We start from the raw sequence: 20,776 nt of genomic DNA, 5'->3' as shown, positions 1-20,776 counted from the left end.
TGTCGAACTATGTTACCGCCTATAATTGCAATTGATGGTGCAACAGGTCATTGTGTTGCTATATTTGCTCACGCAGAAAAGAAGCGCTTAGTAACCCGCTTGCTTTCAAAGGACGGACATCGCTATTTTAGTGGGCCAACTTTAGCTTTATGTATTTAACTATGTAACAAACTGGAATGAGCACTGGCATGGTGAAGGTTGTGACGTGTAAGACAGACCTGTAAAACAAAGGCAATGTCCAAGTAGATCTCTGTCTTATTAACATGCTACATAGTCTATATAGGTTTAGATAATACGTACACAGACAAAGATGGGAATTCTATTCGGATATTGTCTCTATCGGCACAAAGTCATCTGGCAGAAACAAAAGCAATATTCGTTACAGATTGTTATATAGTACAATGGCTTTACGTTATTATAACGAACATCACGATTACACATAATATCTGAAACAAACCAACCAACGTTTACCAATGTTTATGTACAGATAAAATTCATTAAAACGATTAAAAGACACCTTCCTACAGTTTAATGAGCTGTACCGCACATGACGAGTATCATACTTCAGCCTAGACACCCTGAATGACGCAGCGTCCAAATCGAACGCAGCTATAGACACAGGATCCGCTCCCTACTACCAACTCGCAAAAGCTCGCCTGTATTAGAATTACTACGTTGCCTCTTCCTTCCTCTCTCCGCATCTTGACATGTGTGTACTATCTGCAATCTAGTAGCGTTGGCAACTGCTAATGCAACAAGCGGCAGGAGACTATCGATCAGTGTAAAGTTCGCCGGAAGGTGCTTCTCTCCTGGAGTCGGCACGATTACGAGAGTCTGCGCAAGCGCTACCCTGGGCTTGCCGCCGCGCGGAAGTCGCGAGAACCAGTCAGGAGTCAGTGCATCGCGCGCTTTCGCGGATCGAACATGACTCGTTCGCTGCGGGAGCCGGCAGCGAAGAGAAGTCTCTACAAGCGGCACAATGATTACAGCCTCCAGTTGAACCGCTGGTTTCTAAAGCCGATCGGCATCTGGCCTACCTCGAACAGCACGGAAAGGATGCTGTCGCACGGTATCCGGTTCACCTGTTACTCACTGATAGCTTTCACGGTGATACCTTCCGTGCTATACATCTTCCTCGAGGACCAAGACGTCGACATCCGCGTGAAGGCCATCGGACCGGTCAGCCACTGGCTCATGGGCGCGATGAATTACCTGTCGCTGTTGCTGCGCGGCAGCGAGATACGCCGGTGTATCGAGCACATGGAGGTGGACTGGCAGCTGGTGAGCAGAACGGAGGACCGCGAGGTGATGCTGAGGAACGCCAAATTCGGCCGCTTCGTCGCCGGCTTCTGCGCGGTCTTCATGCACTGCGGCGTGTTCTCGTACAGCATGGTGAAGGGCATGTCGTCGTTGGTCATCGTGATCGGCAATCAGACCGTCACGATACCCCGACTGCCGTGTCCGTTTTATAGTAACTTCCTCGACACGACGGTCAGCCCGACGAATCAGATCGTGCTGATGATACAGTTCCTGTCGGGATTCATAGTCAACTCGATCACGGTCGGCGCGTGCAGCCTGGCCGCGGTCTTCGCGATGCACGCCTGCGGACAATTCAGTGTGCTGTTCCTTTGGCTGAACGAGCTGGTCGGCGACGACGACGGGGAGGAAGGGTACAGATCGGTCGAGTATAAACTCGCTAATATCGTGCAACATCATTTACGTGTGTTAAGGTAGCAAAAGATACCGATAGTTGGGCTTCCGCGGTGTGTAGTAATTCGACTTCCGGGGTTGACGCCGCGTTCTTCATGGATCTGTCCCCGGCGTTTTCGTAAAGGAGAGATACAACTTTTCGCGAAATGTCGAGAACAAATCCACAAAGAACGCAACACCAATCAGGAAGCTAAATTGAGTAGTAGGAAGGGTAACTTGTTACCTTCGTGGATAAGCGGCGAGGATCTCTGATCGGGATGCGTAATACCGAAGATATTATTATTTGCAGTTTTGTGTCGTACATCGAACAAGTCATGTATCAGGTGTGTCTTGTTCAACTGGTCGGCTGCACGTTGAACATGTGTATGCTCGGATATTATTCCATCACGGTAGGGCGGGAAATATCTCTCTCTCTATTTCTCAGATTTATTATTGTATCAATTAATTATGTACATTATTCTGTGGGAGGAAGAAAAAGTTGATTCCGATCCAAATTCCGATGAATATCGATGATAAACGGTCTTTTGATGCATTCCGATTTTTCAGGAATGGAACACGGAAGATACCAAGAACTTGATGACATACGGTATTCTATTCGTGTCAATGACATTCAACATTTTCATAATTTGTTACATCGGTGAACTTCTCAGCGAACAGGTAAAAGACGATATGCATAAAAGTCCCGCATCTGCAATGCCATTAGCAAGAATGTCTACCGAATTTATTATGTGTCACCGATGGTTCTCTAATCTGGAGCTTTTTACCGCAATTTCTTGTATAAATGAATGGTACAGTGTAAGAAAGTCGGCGAAACGGCCTATCTAACCGAATGGTACCGTTTACCTCAGAAGACTGCCCTTAGTCTGGTTTTGATCATTTCAAGATCCAGCGTTGTAATTAAGATGACTGCTGGAAAACTAATTGAATTATCCTTAGTGACGTTCGGAGACGTAAGTCTCGAAATTTATGATGCCACATATACCTTCCTTTTTTTTACGAATTATCAAAACACAGTCTAATAAATAATATCAAGCTCAATATTAATATAGCATATTAATGTGCACAAATTTATATCAATTAATTAATTAATTATATTTATTAACTTTTCATTATTATCTTTACTACTATTTACATATCTATTGCAAAGTAGACATTACTATATGTAACAAGACAAAATGCAACAGGTATACCGTTGCATACATGATTGCTGAATATCTTAGGAGAGTCGTCGGTGCATAAGCTTTGTACGATTTTCTGAAAGAAAGAAAAAAAGAAAGCAGGAAAAAGAAATTGGCAATACTATAATTTTCCAAGTAGTTTCCCAAGCAATATTAAAGTGTTATTCATTTCAGGTAATTAAAACATCCCTTGCGTATTTAAACATTCTTCGCACTGTCGCTCTGTGAGTTATAAATTATCGCATGATCATTAGAATAAATTAAATAGAAAACCACGCGTCAACCTTTACTTATAAAGAAAAGAAAAATCTTAACAATGGCACACTTATAAAATCACTCCTTGCTCACCATGACAGTCGTTCTTTGGACAAAGATACGTTATATTTGATGCATGGCAAATTAACTGCGAGCGCGGCAGATCACTTTTCCCCGCCGTCTTTACTCAGTCCATCGACTCGATCTATACACGTTCGTCCCGATGTCAGCAAAGCAACAAGTAATCCGACGTTGCTAGTCGATCGATCGGATTCTCTTCGTGGTAAACTACCGTTTACCTTCGCGCAGACGCCGCGGTGACTACTAGGCGCGTATGTGAAAGACTATTAGTAGACGTCGTGCCGTCGTGTAGCTATCATGTGTCAGTCAGCGAGCAGAGACTTGCACGATCACAGCGTGCAGCTGAATCGCTGGTTCCTGAAGCCGATAGGCGCATGGCCGCAATTCTCCGCGGCCACGAGGAGAGAGAGGGCGATGTCGAACACACTGATATTCACTTGTTACTTCTTGATCGCCTTCACCGTGATACCGTGCGCGCTGAACGTCTTTTTCGAGGAGAAGGACCTCGACCTGAAACTGCGGGCGATCGGTCCGCTGAGCCATTGGCTCATGGGCGGAATGAATTATTGCTCCCTCTTGCTGCGCAGCACCGACATAATCCGATGTATGCAGCATATGGAAACGGACTGGAGGATCGTCAGGCGGCCTCAGGATCGCGACATCATGGCGAAAAACGCGAAGCTGGGCCGCTTCGTCGCGGGTTTCTGCGCGATATGCATGCACGGCGGCGTGTTCTCCTACAGCATCGTGTCCGGCATGACGACGATAAAAGTGTTGGTCGGCAACGAAAGCATCTCGATGCTCCAGCTGCCGTGTCCGTCTTACAGTAAATTCGTCGACGCAAGGTTCAGTCCGGCGAACGAGATCGTCCTGGCGATGCAGCTGCTCTCGTGCTTCATAGTGAATTCCACCACCGTTGGCGCGTGCAGCTTAGCCGCTGTCTTCGCTATGCACGCGTGCGGGCAACTCGATATCCTAACCCAGCGGCTGAACAAGCTTGTCGAGGGTCAGAATGCGAAGGAAAACCAGTCGGCACAGCAGAAGATGGCTGACATCGTGGATCATCACCTGCGCGTTTTGAGGTGGAGTAACAGATTTAAGTATCTAAAAGTAAGATATATGATTTTAAACTTATCGCATGATCGTCAATTTGCATGTTCCATCCATGCATGGGTTCGAGAAAATTGATATATCATTGATATTAAGGTTTTGTTAAGGAATCGTTACTGCGAACTGTCTCGGATATATAAAAGACTTACAATTATTTTATTTANAAACTGTGTAATATTATAAATTACTTAACTCTGAACAAAAAGTGTATATAGGCAACGGAAATTGGACATAGGCAAAAATAATAATATATTAAATGTGTACAAAAGTTTTAGTCTATTGACTATATAAAAATAAAGCGCAAACGTAAAGCGAAAAGAGACTAAATTTTTTTACATATACTTAATATATTATATAGTGTACCATATAAAATGTACACACGAAGTCTTTTAAAGTGCAATGAAAATACCCATGAAAGAAAGATTTGACTTAAATGCATGGATTTCAGATTTATAGCGTACATCGAAGAAGTTATGAACCAAATATGTCTAATAGAATTAGTCGGATGTACATTTAACTTATGCATGCTTGGATATTACTCCATTACGGTACGCTAATCATCTTGAAAGGTGAATATGTAATCGGAGTTAATTAACGATATCTCTTCAATGATTTTCAAAAGATATTATTACACGCCCGAAAGAAAATGCACTACGATTTTTTTAGTGGTGGAATAAAATTGACTCGAAGAGTATAGTGGCATACCTGATCGTATATGTATCTATGAGTTTCAATATTTTCATTTTTTGCTACATAGGTGAAATTTTAACGCAACAGGTGAGGAAGCAATATCGACTCATACAGATGTTAATATATTTGTGTATCCTTAATACAGCGAACTATTTATTAGTGCAAAAAAGTTGGAGAAACGGCATATATGACCGATTGGTATCGCTTACCTCACAAGACAGCTCTTGGCTTAGTCTTGATTATATCAAGATCGAGCGCCGTGATCAAGATAACTGCTGGCAAACTGATCCAACTCTCTATCGCGACTTTCAGCGACGTAAGTGTCAATAATAATCTTGCAGATTGTTGTTAGAATAAGTTATTATTTCAGGTTATCAAAACTTCTTTCGTCTATCTCAATATGTTGCGGACCGTTACTACAACGTAAATCTGCACACGTTGTAATAGGTTTTCTATGGTTCTCTCTGGCTATAGCACTATTTAAATAAACACACACAATACTTTAGGATGTAAATATCCTAATTATAAATATATATTTATTTATCCTGAAATATATTGGGTTGGCAAACAAGTTCGTTCGGTTTTTTTGACTGGTATAAAATACAATTTATTTAATATACAAAATATATACTAATCAATAATGTATTGACCATTCTTTTCTATGACTTCTTGCCATCTTTTTACCAATTTCATAATCCCACATTCATAAAACGTCTGAGGTTTACCGGCAAAAAACTGATCCAGTTGCGTTTTAACAGCTTCATTATTAGCAAAGTTTTTCCCGTTCGGAGAATTTTGCAACGACCGGAACAAATACTAATCAGAGGGTGCCGGTGAATAAGGAGGGTGAGGCAAAACATCCCAGCCAAGCCTTAACAATTTGTTCCGAATAGTTAATGAAGTATGGGGTCTGGCATTGTCGTGGTGGAAGACTACTACTTTTCGATTTGCCAATTCTGGACGTTTCGAACGTATTGCTTGATTCAATTTCGTTAATTGGGAGCAATATATAGTTGAATCGATCGTCCTGCCTGATGGTAAGAGCTCATAATAAATGATACCTTTATAATCCCACCACACTGAGAGCATAATTTTCTTCGGGTGCAATTCTGCCTTCGAGGTTGTTTGTGGTGGTTCACTGCTGCTTCCCCATGATCTTTACGTACTACGTTATCGTAGACGATCCAANATCCACTTTTCATCTCCCGTAACCAACCGCTTCAAAAATGGATCGTTTTCTTGGCGTTTCAGCAGCGCGTCACAGATGGAAATGCGAGCGGTTAAGTTGGCCTCGGTCAATTCGTGCGGCACCCAAACATTGAGGCGAGAAACGTATCCCAACTGACGCAAATGGTTTTCTACACTTGTGTGGGATATATTAAGTGTCGTAGCAATCTCTCGTACTGTTTGCGATGGATTTTTGTCGACGGTATTCTTTATTACAGCTGAATCAATCTCTGCTGGACGACCAGAACGGGACGCGTCACTAACATCAAAATCTCCAGAACGGAATTTGGCAAACCATTTTTGACACACACGTTCTGTTAAAGCATCGTCCCGATACACATTACAAATCTTCTTATGAGCTTCCGCAGCTCGCTTGCCTTTTTTGAAATAAAAAAGTAAAATATGGCGAAAATGGACGTTCTTTTCTTCCATATTTGCAACCGTGCAGTACGCACAATACTCTGGTATTAACCGGCGTATGTTTACAAATAGGTTAGGTGGAACGTTGTTTTTCAGCTGCACAAGCGCGTTGTGCTATAACGCTGTGGAAAAAAGATAGCAGAATGAGTAAACCTACTCCGATTAAAAAACCGAACGAACTTATTTGCCAACCCAATAAATATCTAACAAAAATATTTATGGATTTATAAAAAAATACTATTACGTGCGATAATCATCATTGTGGAGCAACTTTTAAGCCTTGGCATTTCACTCGAAAGAGTGAATTATAACCATTTCTTATGATGCTTTACATTTCAGTATTATTAACAGCAATATACACTATACACCCTATACGCAAGAGGCAAGTAAAACCTTAAGTCAAATTCGCAATTACATACGCGAAAATATTTTAATCTTCTCGCCACAGCGCCTTGTAAAAAAAATTTTTACAAGCGAAAAATACATGAAACGCCTCTACGTACAGTAGTCATATGATCGGTATGAATTACTGCGCACAAAATTGCTCTTGGTCTGGTTTTCATGATAGCACAATCGAATAACGTTATCAAGATAACAGCTGAAGAATTATTTTACATGTTTCCTGAAATTAGACGCGTAATACGTTCAAGTTCAATATAAATACAAATTAAACATTTATTCAATTTGTACGACTGTCGAAAGGTCGATTAATTAATGAGCTAATATTTTCCTACAATTAATATCGCACTTTGTGCGCACAACATCATAAGAGAACATTGATAACGTAACAACACTCACTGCCTTCGGTACATCCCTACTGCATTCTTTACTGAGAGCATCAATTATCGATCAGTCGTGTCTCTCTTCGAAAGCGCAACACCCTATCCTTTCAGATGCGCTTTCATGAATCGCTCAAGCGCAAACGCTTGTCCAAATATAGCTTTAATCGAAGCACTGCTCACCGCAAATTCAGTGTATCAAACGACTTTACGAAGTAATCATGACGGTCTCCGAACGTGTGCGAAGGAGCGCGAAAGTCACGTACAAAAACAACAACGACTACAGTATTCAGCTTACTCGTTGCTTCCTGATACCAATCGGCATCTGGCCACGAGCGAGCACAGCCACGAGGATGGAGAAGTTCTCGTCGTACGCGCATATACTCACCTGCTTCGGCTTCATAGCGATTATCGTATTGCCGTGTACGTGTCGTTGGAGGAGAAGGATGTTCACATGAAAATCAGCATCGTCGGCCCGCTGATCCACTGGTTTATGGGCATGATTAATTACGGGTTACTGATCGCGCACGGCGACGACATTCGTGAATGCGTGCAGCACATGGAGATGGACTGGAGACTTGTGCAGAAGATCGAGGATCAAGAGGTGATGATGCGACAAGCCAAGATCGGCCGCTTCGTCTTCGGATTTTGTGCGATGTTCATGCAGGGCGGCACATTTCTCTTCGACATAGCCAAATCAATGACAACCACAATCGTCGTCGTCGGCAATGAGACTGTGTCGATGCACTCGATGACTTGTCCAATTTACACCAAGTTCATCGACGCGAGATTCAGTCCGGCGAATGAGATAATGGTGGTTGTCGAGTTAATTTCAGCTTTCATAGTGAATTCAGTCACGGTGGGCGCCTGCAGCCTCGACGCGGTCTTCGCCATGCACGCGTACGGCCAGCTGAACATGCTGTTCTCATGGTTAAACAGACTCGTCGCGGATACGAATAATGAAGGGGATCAGTCGGCCGAGCGGAGGCTGGCCATTATCGTGGAGCATCACTTGCGAGTGTTGAGGTATATCGCTTCAGCATTGAAATCGACTGTTTCTGGAAATCCACTCGATTCATTAAAAGCAAATAAATTTCGAAAATTTCACTTGAAATTAGCTATATAGGAATGTAAATTAATAGTCAAATTTCCACATATACCGTTTTTCTTGATTTTTCTTTTTATAAAAAGAAAATGCAGCAGGACATTACAATTAGATATATACATTGCAGTTTTATATCACGTGTAGAGAGTCTTATGCAAAATATCTGTCTTGTGGTAGTGTTGGGATGTACGATAAATATGTGTTTACTCAAATATTACTTTATTACGGTACGCTAATGACCTGAAAGGTGAATATGTGACCACCTGTAGTATATATTGCTTTATATATTAAACATCCTGCTTAACATTTAGATCACCTAATTAAAATATGGAAAGAATTAATATTTCGTTATTCTTTAGCTAAACTTACATTTCGATCTTTGTAGAATTGGGATATGTTTGACGCACCAAAAACAGTGTCATATGTCATTATATACATATCGATGGCTTTTAACATTTTTATATTTTGTTATATTGGCGAAATTCTTACGGAACAGGTAATTATTTAACGATATTTCGTGGTACTTAATTACTTTTTAAACTCTATCCGAAAAGACAACGAATTAAAAATATTTAAAAATACTTAAATTTAATATATGATTAAATTTTTTCAAATTTCTTATTTCTCATAAAAAATGTTTTAATTTGTATTTACTAGTGTAAAAATGTTGGTGAAAAGGCATATATGATTAATTGGTACGAATTACCACATAAAACTGCTCTTGAACTCATTCTGATAATAGCACGATCGAGTAACGTTATCAAAATGACAGCTGGAAAATTTTTTCAATTGTCTATCGCAACTTTCGGTGATGTAAGTAATACATACATTGTACTTATAACGAACTTTTATTAATAAAAAATTAATATATACCGTTTTTACTTCACATTGTAAATTATTACGCTCTTATACGGCTCCACTTATTGGTTTACGTTCATGCACTGATTTCAAAAATAATATAAAAATCTTTTAAAATATTGTTAACTTATGTCATAAATAGGAAGAAAAGGAATGTTGCTTTTTTAGGTAATTAAAACTTCCATGGTATATTTGAATATATTGCGAACGATGACATCCTCCGAATGAATAATAGCTTTAGCAAAGAAATATAACAAGTATATACATGTATTTTATATAGAACTGAAATATATGTCATACAATTAAAGTAGAAAGCAATAATTAATAAACAAAATGTATAAATGATTATATATACGTTACAATACAGTTATTTTTCAACCATATTACTCACAAATGCAATGCGATTGCATGATATTAAAATTAAAAGTTAAAATTCTATAGAATAGAAGATCAAATATTTATAGGATTCATGGCTGCAAGGTATTAATTATCGTAAGTTAACATCAACGAATGAACGAAAAAATGAATTAATTTTTAACTGAAACTAATCAATTTAAAATGCATTATCTTGAACTTATTAACTTTTTTTCATATAAATTAAAATAGTATAGTTAAAAAGTTAATCTTATAGACTATTAACATTTAACTTAATTAAAAATACAAATTAACTTACCCAACCCTACATAAAGTCATACATATACAAACAAACCCATAGGACCAAGTTAACAACATGGAGCACTTCACCGTGCCGCGTACGTTCCCTTCATGGTTCTCCGCCCACACGGTCAACGGGCGCGCGATACTTCCGTGTGCATCAATTATCGATCAGGTGTGCACGCGCCTCTTTCAGGAAGCGCATCATCCTGCCCGTTCATTAGACCCGTTCACTCTAATGATTCGCGCAGGCGCCCGTTCGTGAATGTACGGGCAGGTGCATCACCTGTCAGCAGGCAGTCTATCGTGCGCCTTCGCGAAGTGACGATGACAAAACTCAGGCACGTGTCGACGGACGTCGAATTCACATACAAAAACAACAACGACTACAGTCTTGAACTTACCCGTTGGTTCTTGATGCCAATCGGCATTTGGCCACGAGCGAGCACAACCACAAGAGTGGAGAGGTTCTCGTCGCACGCGCATATTTTTACCTGCTCCGGCTTGATAGCGATCATCGCAGTGCCGTGCTTGTTATACGTGTCGTTGGAGGAGAAGGATGTTCAAATAAAAATCAGCATTTTCGGCCCGCTGAGCCACTGGTTTATGGGCATGATTAATTACTGGTTATTGGTCGCGCACGGCGATGACATTCGGGAATGTGTGCAACACATGGAGATGGACTGGAGACTTGTGCAGAAGATCGAGGATCAAGAGGTGATGATGCGACAAGCCAAGATCGGTCGCTTCGTCTCCGGATTTTGTGCAGTGTTCATGCAGAGCGGCACATTCCTCTTCGCCATAGCCAAATCATTGACAACTACAATCGTCGTCGTCGGCAATGAGACTGTGTCGATGCATCCGATGACTTGTCCGATTTACACCAAGTTCATCGACGTGAGATTTAGTCCGGCGAATGAGATCATGGTGGTTGTCCAGTTAATTTCATGTTTCGTTGTGAATTCAGTCACAGTGGGCGCTTGCAGCCTCGACGCGGTTTTCGCTATGCACGCGTACGGCCAACTGAACATGCTGTTCTCATGGTTGAACGGACTCGTCGTGGATACAAATAATAAAAGGGATCAGTCGGCGCAGCAAAGGTTGACCATTATCGTGGAGCATCACTTGAGGGTGTTGAGGTATATCGCTTCAGCATTGAAATCGACTGTTTCACTCGATTCATTCATACCAAATAATTTTCGAAAATTTCACTACAAATTAGCTATATAAGAATGTAAACTAATAATCAAATTTCCATACACACACGATTTTTTCTGCTTTCTCTTCTTGTAAGAAGAAAATGCAAATAGACTTTTATATATTTACATATGTGCATTGCAGTTTTATATCGCGTTTGGAGAGTCTTATGCAAAATATCTGTCTTGTGGAATTGTTGGGATGTACGATGAATATGTGTTTACTCGCATATTACTTTATTACGGTACGCTAATGATGTGAAAGGTGAATATGTGACCGCCTGTAACATATATTGCTTTATTTATCAAATATTCAGTTTAACGTTCAGATCACTCAATCAAAATATCAAAAAGAATTAATATTTAATTATTATTCAGTTAAATTTACATTTCGATCTTTGTAGAATTGGGATATGTTTGACGCACCAAAAACAATGTCATATGTCATTATATATCTGTCTATGGCTTTTAACATTTTTATATTTTGTTACATTGGCGAAATTCTTACGGACCAGGTAATTATTTAACAATATTTTATGCATTTAATTACGTTCTAAACTCTATTTGGAAAAAGACATTAAAATTATTTAAATTATATATATGATTAAATTTCTTCACATTTCTCATCTCTCATAAAAAAACTTTAAAATTTGTATTTGCTAGTGCAAAAATGTTGGTGAAAAGGTATATATGATTAACTGGTACGAATTACCACATAAAACTGCTGTTGAGCTTATTTTGATAATAGCGCGATCGAGTAACGTTATCAAGATGACTGCTGGAAAATTATTTCAATTGTCTATCGCAACTTTCGGTGATGTAAGTAAAACATACATTGCACTCATTATGAACTGTATTAATAAAAAATTTATATATGCCGTTTTTACTTTACATTATAAATTATTACGCACCTATAGGGCTCCACTTATTGGTTTACGTTCATGCACTGATTTCAAAAATAATATAAAAATCTTTTGAAATGTTGTTAATCTATGTTATAAATAGGAAAGAAGGGATATTGCTTTTTCAGGTTATTAAGACTTCCGTGGTATATTTAAACATGTTGCGAACTATGACACCCTCAGTATGAATATTAGCTTTAGCAAAGAAACGTACTAAGTATATACATATATTTTATATAAAATTGAGATGTGTCTCATTAAAGTAGGAAACAGTATTCAATAAACAAAATATGTGATCGATTATATATACGTTACAATACAGATATTTTTGAACCATATTATTCCTAAACGCAATATAATTGCATGGTGTTCAAATTAAACGCGTTAACGTTTTATGTAACAGAAAATCAAATATTTACAGGATTCATGGCTGCAAGATATTAATTATCGTAATTTGACATATTTTTAAGGGTAATATTCTTTTTTGCACAAATTTCTGAACAGTCGATATTTCCTTGTAATAGACTAACTTTTTTATTCAGTGAAATATGCGATTAGAAAGTTAATTATGCAAAAAAGTATACGTGGGTAAAAAGTATATGTATATATATGTGGCTTTGTATAATTAATTTTTAACTTTAATAAGATAACTTATTAGCTTAACTTTCAAGTTAGTTTCGATTTAGACATATTTTTAACTCAACTAAGTTAATTTTATGGACTATTAACTTTCACTTAATTTAAAATACAAATTAACTTACCCAACCCTACATAAAGTCGCACATACACCCCCATAGGACCAAGTTAACAACGTGGAGCACTTCACCGTCCCGCGTACGTTCCCTTCATGGTTCTCCGCCCACACGGTCAACGGGCGCGCGATACTTCCGTGTGCATCAATTATCGATCAGGTGTGCACGCGCCTCTTTCAGGAAGCGCATCATCCTGCCCGTTCATTAGACCCGTTCACTCTAATGATTCGCGCAGGCGCCCGTTCGTGAATGTACGGGCAGGTGCATCACCTGTCAGCAGGCAGTCTATCGTGCGCCTTCGCGAAGTGACGATGACAAAACTCGGACGCGTGCCGACAGACGTCGAATTCACATACAAGAACAACAACGACTACAGTCTTCAACTTACTCGTTGGTTCTTAATGCCGATCGCAGCCTGGCCACGTGCGAGCACGTCGACGACGATAGACAGGCTTTCCTCACGAGCGCATATTCTCGCTTGCACTTTTCTGATAGTGATCATCATGGTGCCGTGTTTGTTGTACGTGTCGCTGGAGGAGAAGGACGTTCAGATGAAACTGATCGCCATGGGTCCGCTGAGCCATTGGATTATGGGCACGATTAATTATTGTCTGCTGCTGACGCGCGGCGGTGACATTCGCGAGTGTGTCCAGCACATGGAGACGGACTGGAGGCTAGTACGGAGGTTCAACGATCAAGGAGTGATGCTGCGATACGCGAAAATCGGCCGCTTCGTCGCCGGGTTCTGCGCGATCTTTATGCAGAGCGGCACGTTCCTCTTCACCGTGGCCAAGGCGATGACATCTATACCCGTCGTCATCGGCAACGAGACCATGTCGATGCACCCGATGACTTGTCCGATCTACAGCAAGTTCATCGACACGAGATTTAGCCCGGCGAATGAGATCATGCTGGCGGTGCAGTTGGTGTCGTGTTTTATAGTGAATTCGGTTACTGTGGGCGCGTGCAGTCTCGCCACAGTCTTCGCCATGCATGCTTACGGGCAACTAAGCATGTTGTTCTCGTGGTTGAACGAACTTGTCGCCGACGGGGATAAGGGAAACGAGCTCGCGGAGCAGAGACTGGCCGTCATCGTGGAGCATCACTTGAGAGTGCTGAGGTAGTTGACTCGTGTATTGAAGGCTGCATTGTGTTTCATGAGAATTTACTCGCGAAATGTTAAAGTAATCATAAAAAAGGCAAATAAGAGCAAATTACTCTAGTTAATGAGTGATAAATTAATTAATTATGTATATATATATTAACGATAAATAATTTGTATCGACTGAAAGTCAATTACTGGAGGGGAAGTTTACGGTTTACTAAAGTTCCCCTTTTTACGACAAGCACGCGATACATTTACACGTATACGTTGCAGTTTTATATCGCGTATGGAGAATATTATGCAATATATCTGTCTTGTGGAATTGGTGGGGTGCACGATGAATATGTGTTTACTTGCATATTATTCTATTACGGTATGCTAAAGACCTCAAAAGGTGAATATGTTGTAGTAGCGTTTTGTAGCTTCCTCATTTATAAAATGTTAAACGTGATTTTTCTGATTTTTCAGAATTGGAGTGATTTCGACGGGGCGAAAATAACGTCGTATGTTATGGTATACATATCTATGGCTTTCAATATTTTTATATTTTGCTTCATCGGCGAGATTCTCACGGAACAGGTATTAGTTCGAAATAATGATTAATATTTAAGCATTTGGGACTTTTTTCCCCACACGTGCAAACATCATATCTTTCATATTGTGACTTTATTATTCCATTTTTATTCAATCACAGATTGCATTTGAATTTTATTTTGCGTGATATTTTTTTTAGTTCGCTCTCATATATTTTTGTATATATATATATATACAAAACATATAAGATTTAGTAAGTGTATATTTACTTATCAGTGCAAAAATGTCGGCGAAAAAGCATACATGACCAATTGGTATGAATTATCGCACAAGACTGCCCTCGGTCTCGTTTTGATCATAGCGCGATCGAGTAATGTTATCAAGATAACAGCCGGAAAATTATTTCAATTGTCTATCGCAACTTTTGGTGATGTAAGTAAAACAAATATCACACCCATAATGACAGTGTATTAATACAAATTTAATACATTTTTTAAATTTATATTTGTTATATACACATTAATATAACATTAATATAACATTAATAACATAAATGATGATATTATAAATTATATATATATTATAAATTATTGCAATACTCCTCTCCTTACTTTATTTGTTATCCGTCAGTGTTTTTAAATACATAATATTTACGAGTGTGAACATGCTAATGTTAACTTTTTCAAAATAATTAACTTTATTGTGAATAGGAAGAGGAAGACTTTGCTGTTTCAGGTAATTAAGACTTCTGTGGTATATTTAAATATATTAAGAACGATGACACCAGCCACATAAATAATGTTAAATTAGGAAACGTAAATATATATTTTGTACAAGCCAGGTGTGCAATACATATGTGCAAGTTTCAAGATAGAACAAGTATTTAATAAATAGAATAAACGACTATGAATGCCAAAATATATATGCACGTGTTTCTCATTAAGTCGTTTAAAAGCATTGACGCTTTTAGCATAGGATAATCACTCGGGACTTCATTAACAATATTTTTCGTAAGATCATAAGAATGCTTACCTCGCGAGTTTGCAGAATGCTTGTTACATCGAGTCGGAAATATTTTCTCTTGAGTCACATTTGAATCGCCATGAGTGAGTCGCGATTCTCAGATACCTAAATGTGAATGCGGGATAATAAGAAAACATTTATAAACTGTAAACGAGAACAGATAAGCACACAATTCGCCGATGTATAATCATCGAAGTCTCAGTTCACCTCTGAGGCCACTCACACGGCTCACGGATACAATGTAATTCCATGAGCTGTGACTATCGATCGACTTACTAGTAGACGCACACAAAAAATATCCTATTATTACCTGCCAAGAAGCATAGACGCAAGCATAGGCGCAAGCGCCACTTCCTATCCGCCAGTCACGCGGTGACTGGTAGCCCCATTCAGTAGCTTCCGCGGCTTCCTCGAGTGATCATGGACACCGGCGAGCCAGTGAAATCCGCGGTCTCGCCGCGGGACGCGAGTGACTACAGTCTTCAGTTGAACCGTTGGTTCCTCAAATCGGTGGGTGCGTGGCCGAAGTCAGCCGCTACAACAATCGGAGAGAGAGTGCGGTCGACGATACAGATAGTCATCTGCTATTCCCTGATAGCCTTCGCGGTCGTACCGTGCATCCTGAACATCCTGTTCGAGGAGAGCGACGTTCACATGAAATTGAAAGCCGTGGGCCCATTGAGCCACTGGTGCATGGGCGGCATGAATTACTTCTCGTTGCTGTTCCGCAGTCGCGAAATACGCCGTTGCATGCAGCACATGAAGACCGACTGGCGAACAGTGACGGAACTCGAAGACCGGCGAGTGATGTTAAGGTACGCCAGATTCGGCCGGTTCGTCGCTGGCTTGTGCGCAGTTTTCATGCACAGCGGCGTGTTCTCCCATAGCCTGCTGCAAGGTATCACGCCGACAATCGCCTACATCGGCAACGAGAGCATGACGGTGCACGTGTTGCCGTGTCCCTCTTACAGCAAGTTTGTGGATATCAGATACAGTCCAGAAGGCGAGATAGCGCTAGTATTGCAACTTGTCTCCAGCATCGTCGTCAATTCAGTAACGGTTAGCGCTTGCAGCCTAGCGGCGGTGTTCGCGATGCACGCGTGCGGCCAATTGAACGTGCTGATGAGGTGGTTGGATAGCTTGGTGGACCACCGAAATCAGCTCGACACGGTTCAACGTCGATTGGCGATCATCGTGGAACACCATCTGAGAATACTGAGGTGCGCTGCAGACAGAAATTTCATCAAGAACATTTTCATCTACACATGAATTCTTATCTATAAATTCTCTTCTTGATATATATATATATATATTTATTTATTTATTTATTTATATCGCGTTCAATTCAATTATATGTTTAATTCAATTGTTATTGTTCTACGTTTTCAACGTTCAATGCAGTATTGGTCGCAGTTGAAGAAATATAATTCACACTCAAGAGAGAAAATGAGATGCATGTAGTAGCACAATCGTAATTTATGTTATATTACAGCTTCGTGGCGCGTATGGAGGCACTTTTGAATCAGATATGTTTCGTGGAATTGCTAGGATGTACTTTTAACTTATGTATGCTCGGATATTACACCATTACGGTATGCTAAAGAATTAAAAAGGTGAATATGTAACTGAAGCAATCTATGGCATTCCATGAATTTCATTCAGAGCCGATCAGCTGCCGAGAAAAATGTCTCGTTGATACCACATTATTAGCTTATATATAAAATTATAACATCCCTAGTAATAATGGTGTAATTTAAACACATGATCTCCTTTGCGAAAAATATATGAAATTTTTCAGGGATGGAATGTAATAGAGAAGCAAACATCAATCGCTTATATGATCATATATATGTCCATGACTTTCAACATTTTTATATTTTGTTACATCGGCGAAATACTTACAGAACAGGTAAAAAAGACACTATTCATCCAAAAATAACTTGATGTATTCCTTTCTTATTGTGACTCGTTTACTTCAGTACATCGTGAACCTAAAATCTGCGTCTCTCACAGCTATCCTCCGAAGTATATACGAGGGTGGTCCCTGAAGTACCCGACCCAACAAAGAAAACACAAAAATTTGGGAAAAAAATGTATTTATTTTTCAACATAATCTCCTTTCAGCTCTATACACTTTTCCCAGCGATGTTCAATAAGTTCGATACCTTTTTTATAATAAGAACTGTCTTGCTCCTCAAAATAGCCATTAACTGCCGACATCACTTCTTCATCGTTGAAAAATCTTTGACCACTGAGCCATTTTTCAAGTTTGGGAACAGAAAATAATCCGAGGGGGCTAAATCTGGCGAATAGGGTTCACCAGACACTCAATTGAAACATCTTCACGACACTGTTTTTGCTCGAGTGTGAGCAAATGCGGCACCCATCTTGCATCACACAGCTTTCTCATGCCCAAATTTGTCAGATAATATGCGATGTACCGCACTTTTTGAAATGCCTACTATGTCTGCTAGCTCGCGCACTTTCAGTCGACAATCATCCAGTACCGCTTTGTAGATTTTCTTCACCATTTCTGGAGTCGTCACCTCATTTGGTCGACCACTGCGATGCTCGTCTTGGCAGCTCTTACGGCCTCGTTTAAACTCTGCTACCCAATATTTTACTGTTGTAAACGAAGGAGCAGACTCACCTAGAGTAGAATCCAGTTCAGCTTTTATATTGGTTGGGCTGAGGCCTTTCAAATAAAAGTATTGTATCACATAACGATGACTAATTTTCTCCATTTTCACAAATTCACTGAAAACGTTCACTATTGATGGCTGCCAAACAAATACTAAACAACGTGGCGTCTTCAAACTTGAAACATATGCTTTATAGATTGTGTACTTTCTAATACAGTGATATTTTTCAAACAACTACCGCCATTTCTAGGTCAGGTCGGGTACTTCAGGGACCACCCTCGTATATTTTTCAGCACATTTGTAAACAGTTATGTTTCCCCCTATTTCTTTTTAATCTCTGACAAATTTTGCAGCGAAGATGAATGCGATGTATTTGCACACGGTACGTTTACGGCATACTGAAATAAATGAGATGCATTAAAAACACATACACATACGCGACATTTTAAATATTCAATTACTTTAGAAGATAGTGGAAATCATGAAAATAAAATATTTAATGGTATATAATTGAAGCACAATTACAAAATTATAAAATGAAATATTTAACATGTTAAAATTTTTTTACATTGTAAAATAAGTCGTTTAACAGAGTAAGCAAATAGGCGAAACAGCCTACATGACTAAGTGGTATCGCTTGCCCCACAAAACGGCTCTTGGTTTGATACTGATTATTTCCCGATCGAGTATGGTAATTAAATTAACGGCGGGAAAACTGGTCCATCTTTCTATTGCAACGTTTGGTGATGTGAGTGTATGAATACGTATACTGCTTTTCGTATAAGCCCAATATGATCTTTATGGTCGCACGACATTCCAGGTGATGAAGACTTCAATGATATATTTAAATATGCTTCGGACCATGACGACTTAAACGATCGATTACACTGCAAATTTTGTACAAAATATTAGCAAACTTTCTAGTTGCCACCATAACTCTTTAAATACATATTGTATTTAAATTAAAAAATATATAAATTACAATATATTCAAATGGGACATAAATTTATGATTTAAGAACGCCATTATATATCATATATTTTGCCAACGTAATCAGGGAAACCAGAGGGCACTGTGGGACCTTTTTGAGTTTGCTCATTTGAAAGGATCTCACAATTATTGTAAATATGAAAAACAAAAATGTGCGATTCTTTCAATTGTTTTCGAGAAGACAGTGCTATTCTATCTCGTTCCCATCATATCGCAAGTTTTGAAAGTTTGGGAATATTGGAGATATTTCCATGTTTCACTGAAGGAAATGTCAGCTCTGTGAAAAACTGATAGAACAGAGTACCCGTTAGAAGTAATTATTGATTTGACGTACACGCGAAACTTGAGAACAAATATCAACGTGAACGACCGTTAAACTTCTCTCGAAGTTAGCGCAGGCGCTTCTTTGCATGTCTAACCGCTCCTGGAGCACTGTTCATCGCGACAGTGCACTGGGAGCTTTCGCGAAGTGATCATGACGAATTCGAAACTAGTACTAAGAAACAAGTTCATAAACCACTATGATAACAGTCTTCAACTGAATCGTTGGTTCCTCAAACCGATCGGCGCTTGGCCGGAAATAAATGAATCTAGCGTTGTAGAAAATGTCTTTGTGCCGGTACAGATTTTAATTTGTTGGACGATGGCAATTTTTATAGGGGGGCCGTGTCTGTTATACATATTATTCGAAGCAGAGAACATCCCGGCGATACTGAATGCGATAGGTCCACTCTTTCATAGGGCTATGGGTTCGGTAAATTATTTGACATTGCTCAAACGTAGGAGAGATCTTCGTGATTGTATAAAACACATGGAGACAGACTGGCAACTAATCCAAAGGATCGACAACTGTGAGATTATGATACAATACGCCAAATTCGGCCGCCTCATCTCCGGAATTTGTGGAGTAATTATGCAAGGCAGTACTATGCTTTTTAGTATAGCCAGGGCGATGAAAACTGTAACTATCGTGATCGATAATCAGACCATGACGATGTATCCGATGACATGTCCATCGTACCAAAAATTTATCGACACGAGGTTTAGTCCCACGAATGAAATTGTGCTGTCTGTGCAATTTTTGTCGACATTCGTAATGAGTGCCTCTACAGCAGGTATCTGTAGCTTGGCTGCTGTATTCGCAACACATGCGTGCGGCCAATTAAACATTCTGTATAAGCGTTTAGACGAACTGGACAAGAATGATGAGAAAGTGAACAATTCAGCTGAACAAAAAATGGCCGTCATCGTGGAGCATCATTTGAGAATATTAAGGTATGTTATGGGGAAATTCCGTTTTTGACATATTGAAAAATATTACTGTATAAGAACTTATTAATCGAGCACAAACTTAATTAGAAATAGAACCTACATGTCTTCGTTACAGTGAAAATAACATTTGTAAATTCTTAGAGGACAGTTTTTGACACGGCAAAGAACGCGATTTTGTGTCTAACGTGTTCAATTTGTGTGCAAATACTCTTTCTGCGAAGAAAAAACTTCGCGACGTTACACATATGTGCGTACATTTCAGTCTAATATCGCGCATGGAGAGTATTATGCAC

The 20,776-nt window shown here is 39.6% G+C and overlaps 6 protein-coding genes and 1 pseudogene across 6 annotated transcripts; all 7 read left to right on the top strand.

Moving 5' to 3' along the window:
- The first annotated feature begins 1,056 nt into the window (after positions 1 to 1,056).
- Positions 1,057 to 2,795, top strand: LOC106749363 (odorant receptor 4-like). Its single transcript, XM_014628734.1, has 5 exons — positions 1,057 to 1,730; positions 2,000 to 2,099; positions 2,257 to 2,367; positions 2,505 to 2,668; positions 2,777 to 2,795. Exons 1-5 carry the CDS (start codon positions 1,057 to 1,059, stop codon positions 2,793 to 2,795), a joined length of 1,068 nt encoding a protein of 355 aa, XP_014484220.1.
- A 480-nt stretch (positions 2,796 to 3,275) lies between these two features.
- Positions 3,276 to 5,451, top strand: LOC106749352. The gene is made up of 6 exons (XM_014628723.1): positions 3,276 to 3,426; positions 3,535 to 4,306; positions 4,783 to 4,882; positions 5,001 to 5,111; positions 5,185 to 5,340; positions 5,395 to 5,451. Exons 1-6 carry the CDS (start codon positions 3,276 to 3,278, stop codon positions 5,449 to 5,451), a joined length of 1,347 nt encoding a protein of 448 aa, XP_014484209.1.
- Positions 5,452 to 7,232: 1,781 nt separating this feature from the next.
- LOC106749351 lies at positions 7,233 to 9,641 on the top strand (annotated as a pseudogene).
- Positions 9,642 to 10,143: 502 nt separating this feature from the next.
- LOC106749350 (odorant receptor 82a-like) lies at positions 10,144 to 12,353 on the top strand. The gene is made up of 6 exons (XM_014628722.1): positions 10,144 to 10,165; positions 10,264 to 11,206; positions 11,409 to 11,508; positions 11,668 to 11,778; positions 11,927 to 12,082; positions 12,294 to 12,353. The coding sequence occupies exons 1-6, from the start codon at positions 10,144 to 10,146 to the stop codon at positions 12,351 to 12,353; spliced, it is 1,392 nt and encodes a 463-aa protein (XP_014484208.1).
- An 875-nt stretch (positions 12,354 to 13,228) lies between these two features.
- Positions 13,229 to 15,351, top strand: LOC106749349 (odorant receptor 82a-like). Its single transcript, XM_014628721.1, has 5 exons — positions 13,229 to 14,037; positions 14,296 to 14,395; positions 14,491 to 14,601; positions 14,833 to 14,988; positions 15,292 to 15,351. The coding sequence occupies exons 1-5, from the start codon at positions 13,229 to 13,231 to the stop codon at positions 15,349 to 15,351; spliced, it is 1,236 nt and encodes a 411-aa protein (XP_014484207.1).
- Positions 15,352 to 15,999: 648 nt separating this feature from the next.
- LOC106749364 (odorant receptor 4-like) lies at positions 16,000 to 19,095 on the top strand. The gene is made up of 5 exons (XM_014628735.1): positions 16,000 to 16,799; positions 17,072 to 17,171; positions 17,378 to 17,488; positions 18,814 to 18,969; positions 19,042 to 19,095. The coding sequence occupies exons 1-5, from the start codon at positions 16,000 to 16,002 to the stop codon at positions 19,093 to 19,095; spliced, it is 1,221 nt and encodes a 406-aa protein (XP_014484221.1).
- A 591-nt stretch (positions 19,096 to 19,686) lies between these two features.
- Positions 19,687 to 20,770, top strand: LOC106749348 (the record flags this gene model as incomplete). The annotated part of the gene is made up of 2 exons (XM_014628720.1): positions 19,687 to 20,486; positions 20,746 to 20,770. Coding segments are annotated over exons 1-2 (825 nt in total), but the record flags the coding sequence as incomplete, so codon positions are not given.
- Positions 20,771 to 20,776: the final 6 nt, after the last annotated feature.

The sequence above is a fragment of the Dinoponera quadriceps genome, unplaced genomic scaffold (assembly GCF_001313825.1).
Source record: "Dinoponera quadriceps isolate SergipeBrazil2010 unplaced genomic scaffold, ASM131382v1 scaffold3646, whole genome shotgun sequence".
Lineage (NCBI taxonomy): Eukaryota > Metazoa > Arthropoda > Insecta > Hymenoptera > Formicidae > Dinoponera > Dinoponera quadriceps.
The sequence above is the reverse complement of the archived record's forward strand: the minus strand, read 5'-3'. Positions and strand labels throughout refer to the sequence as shown.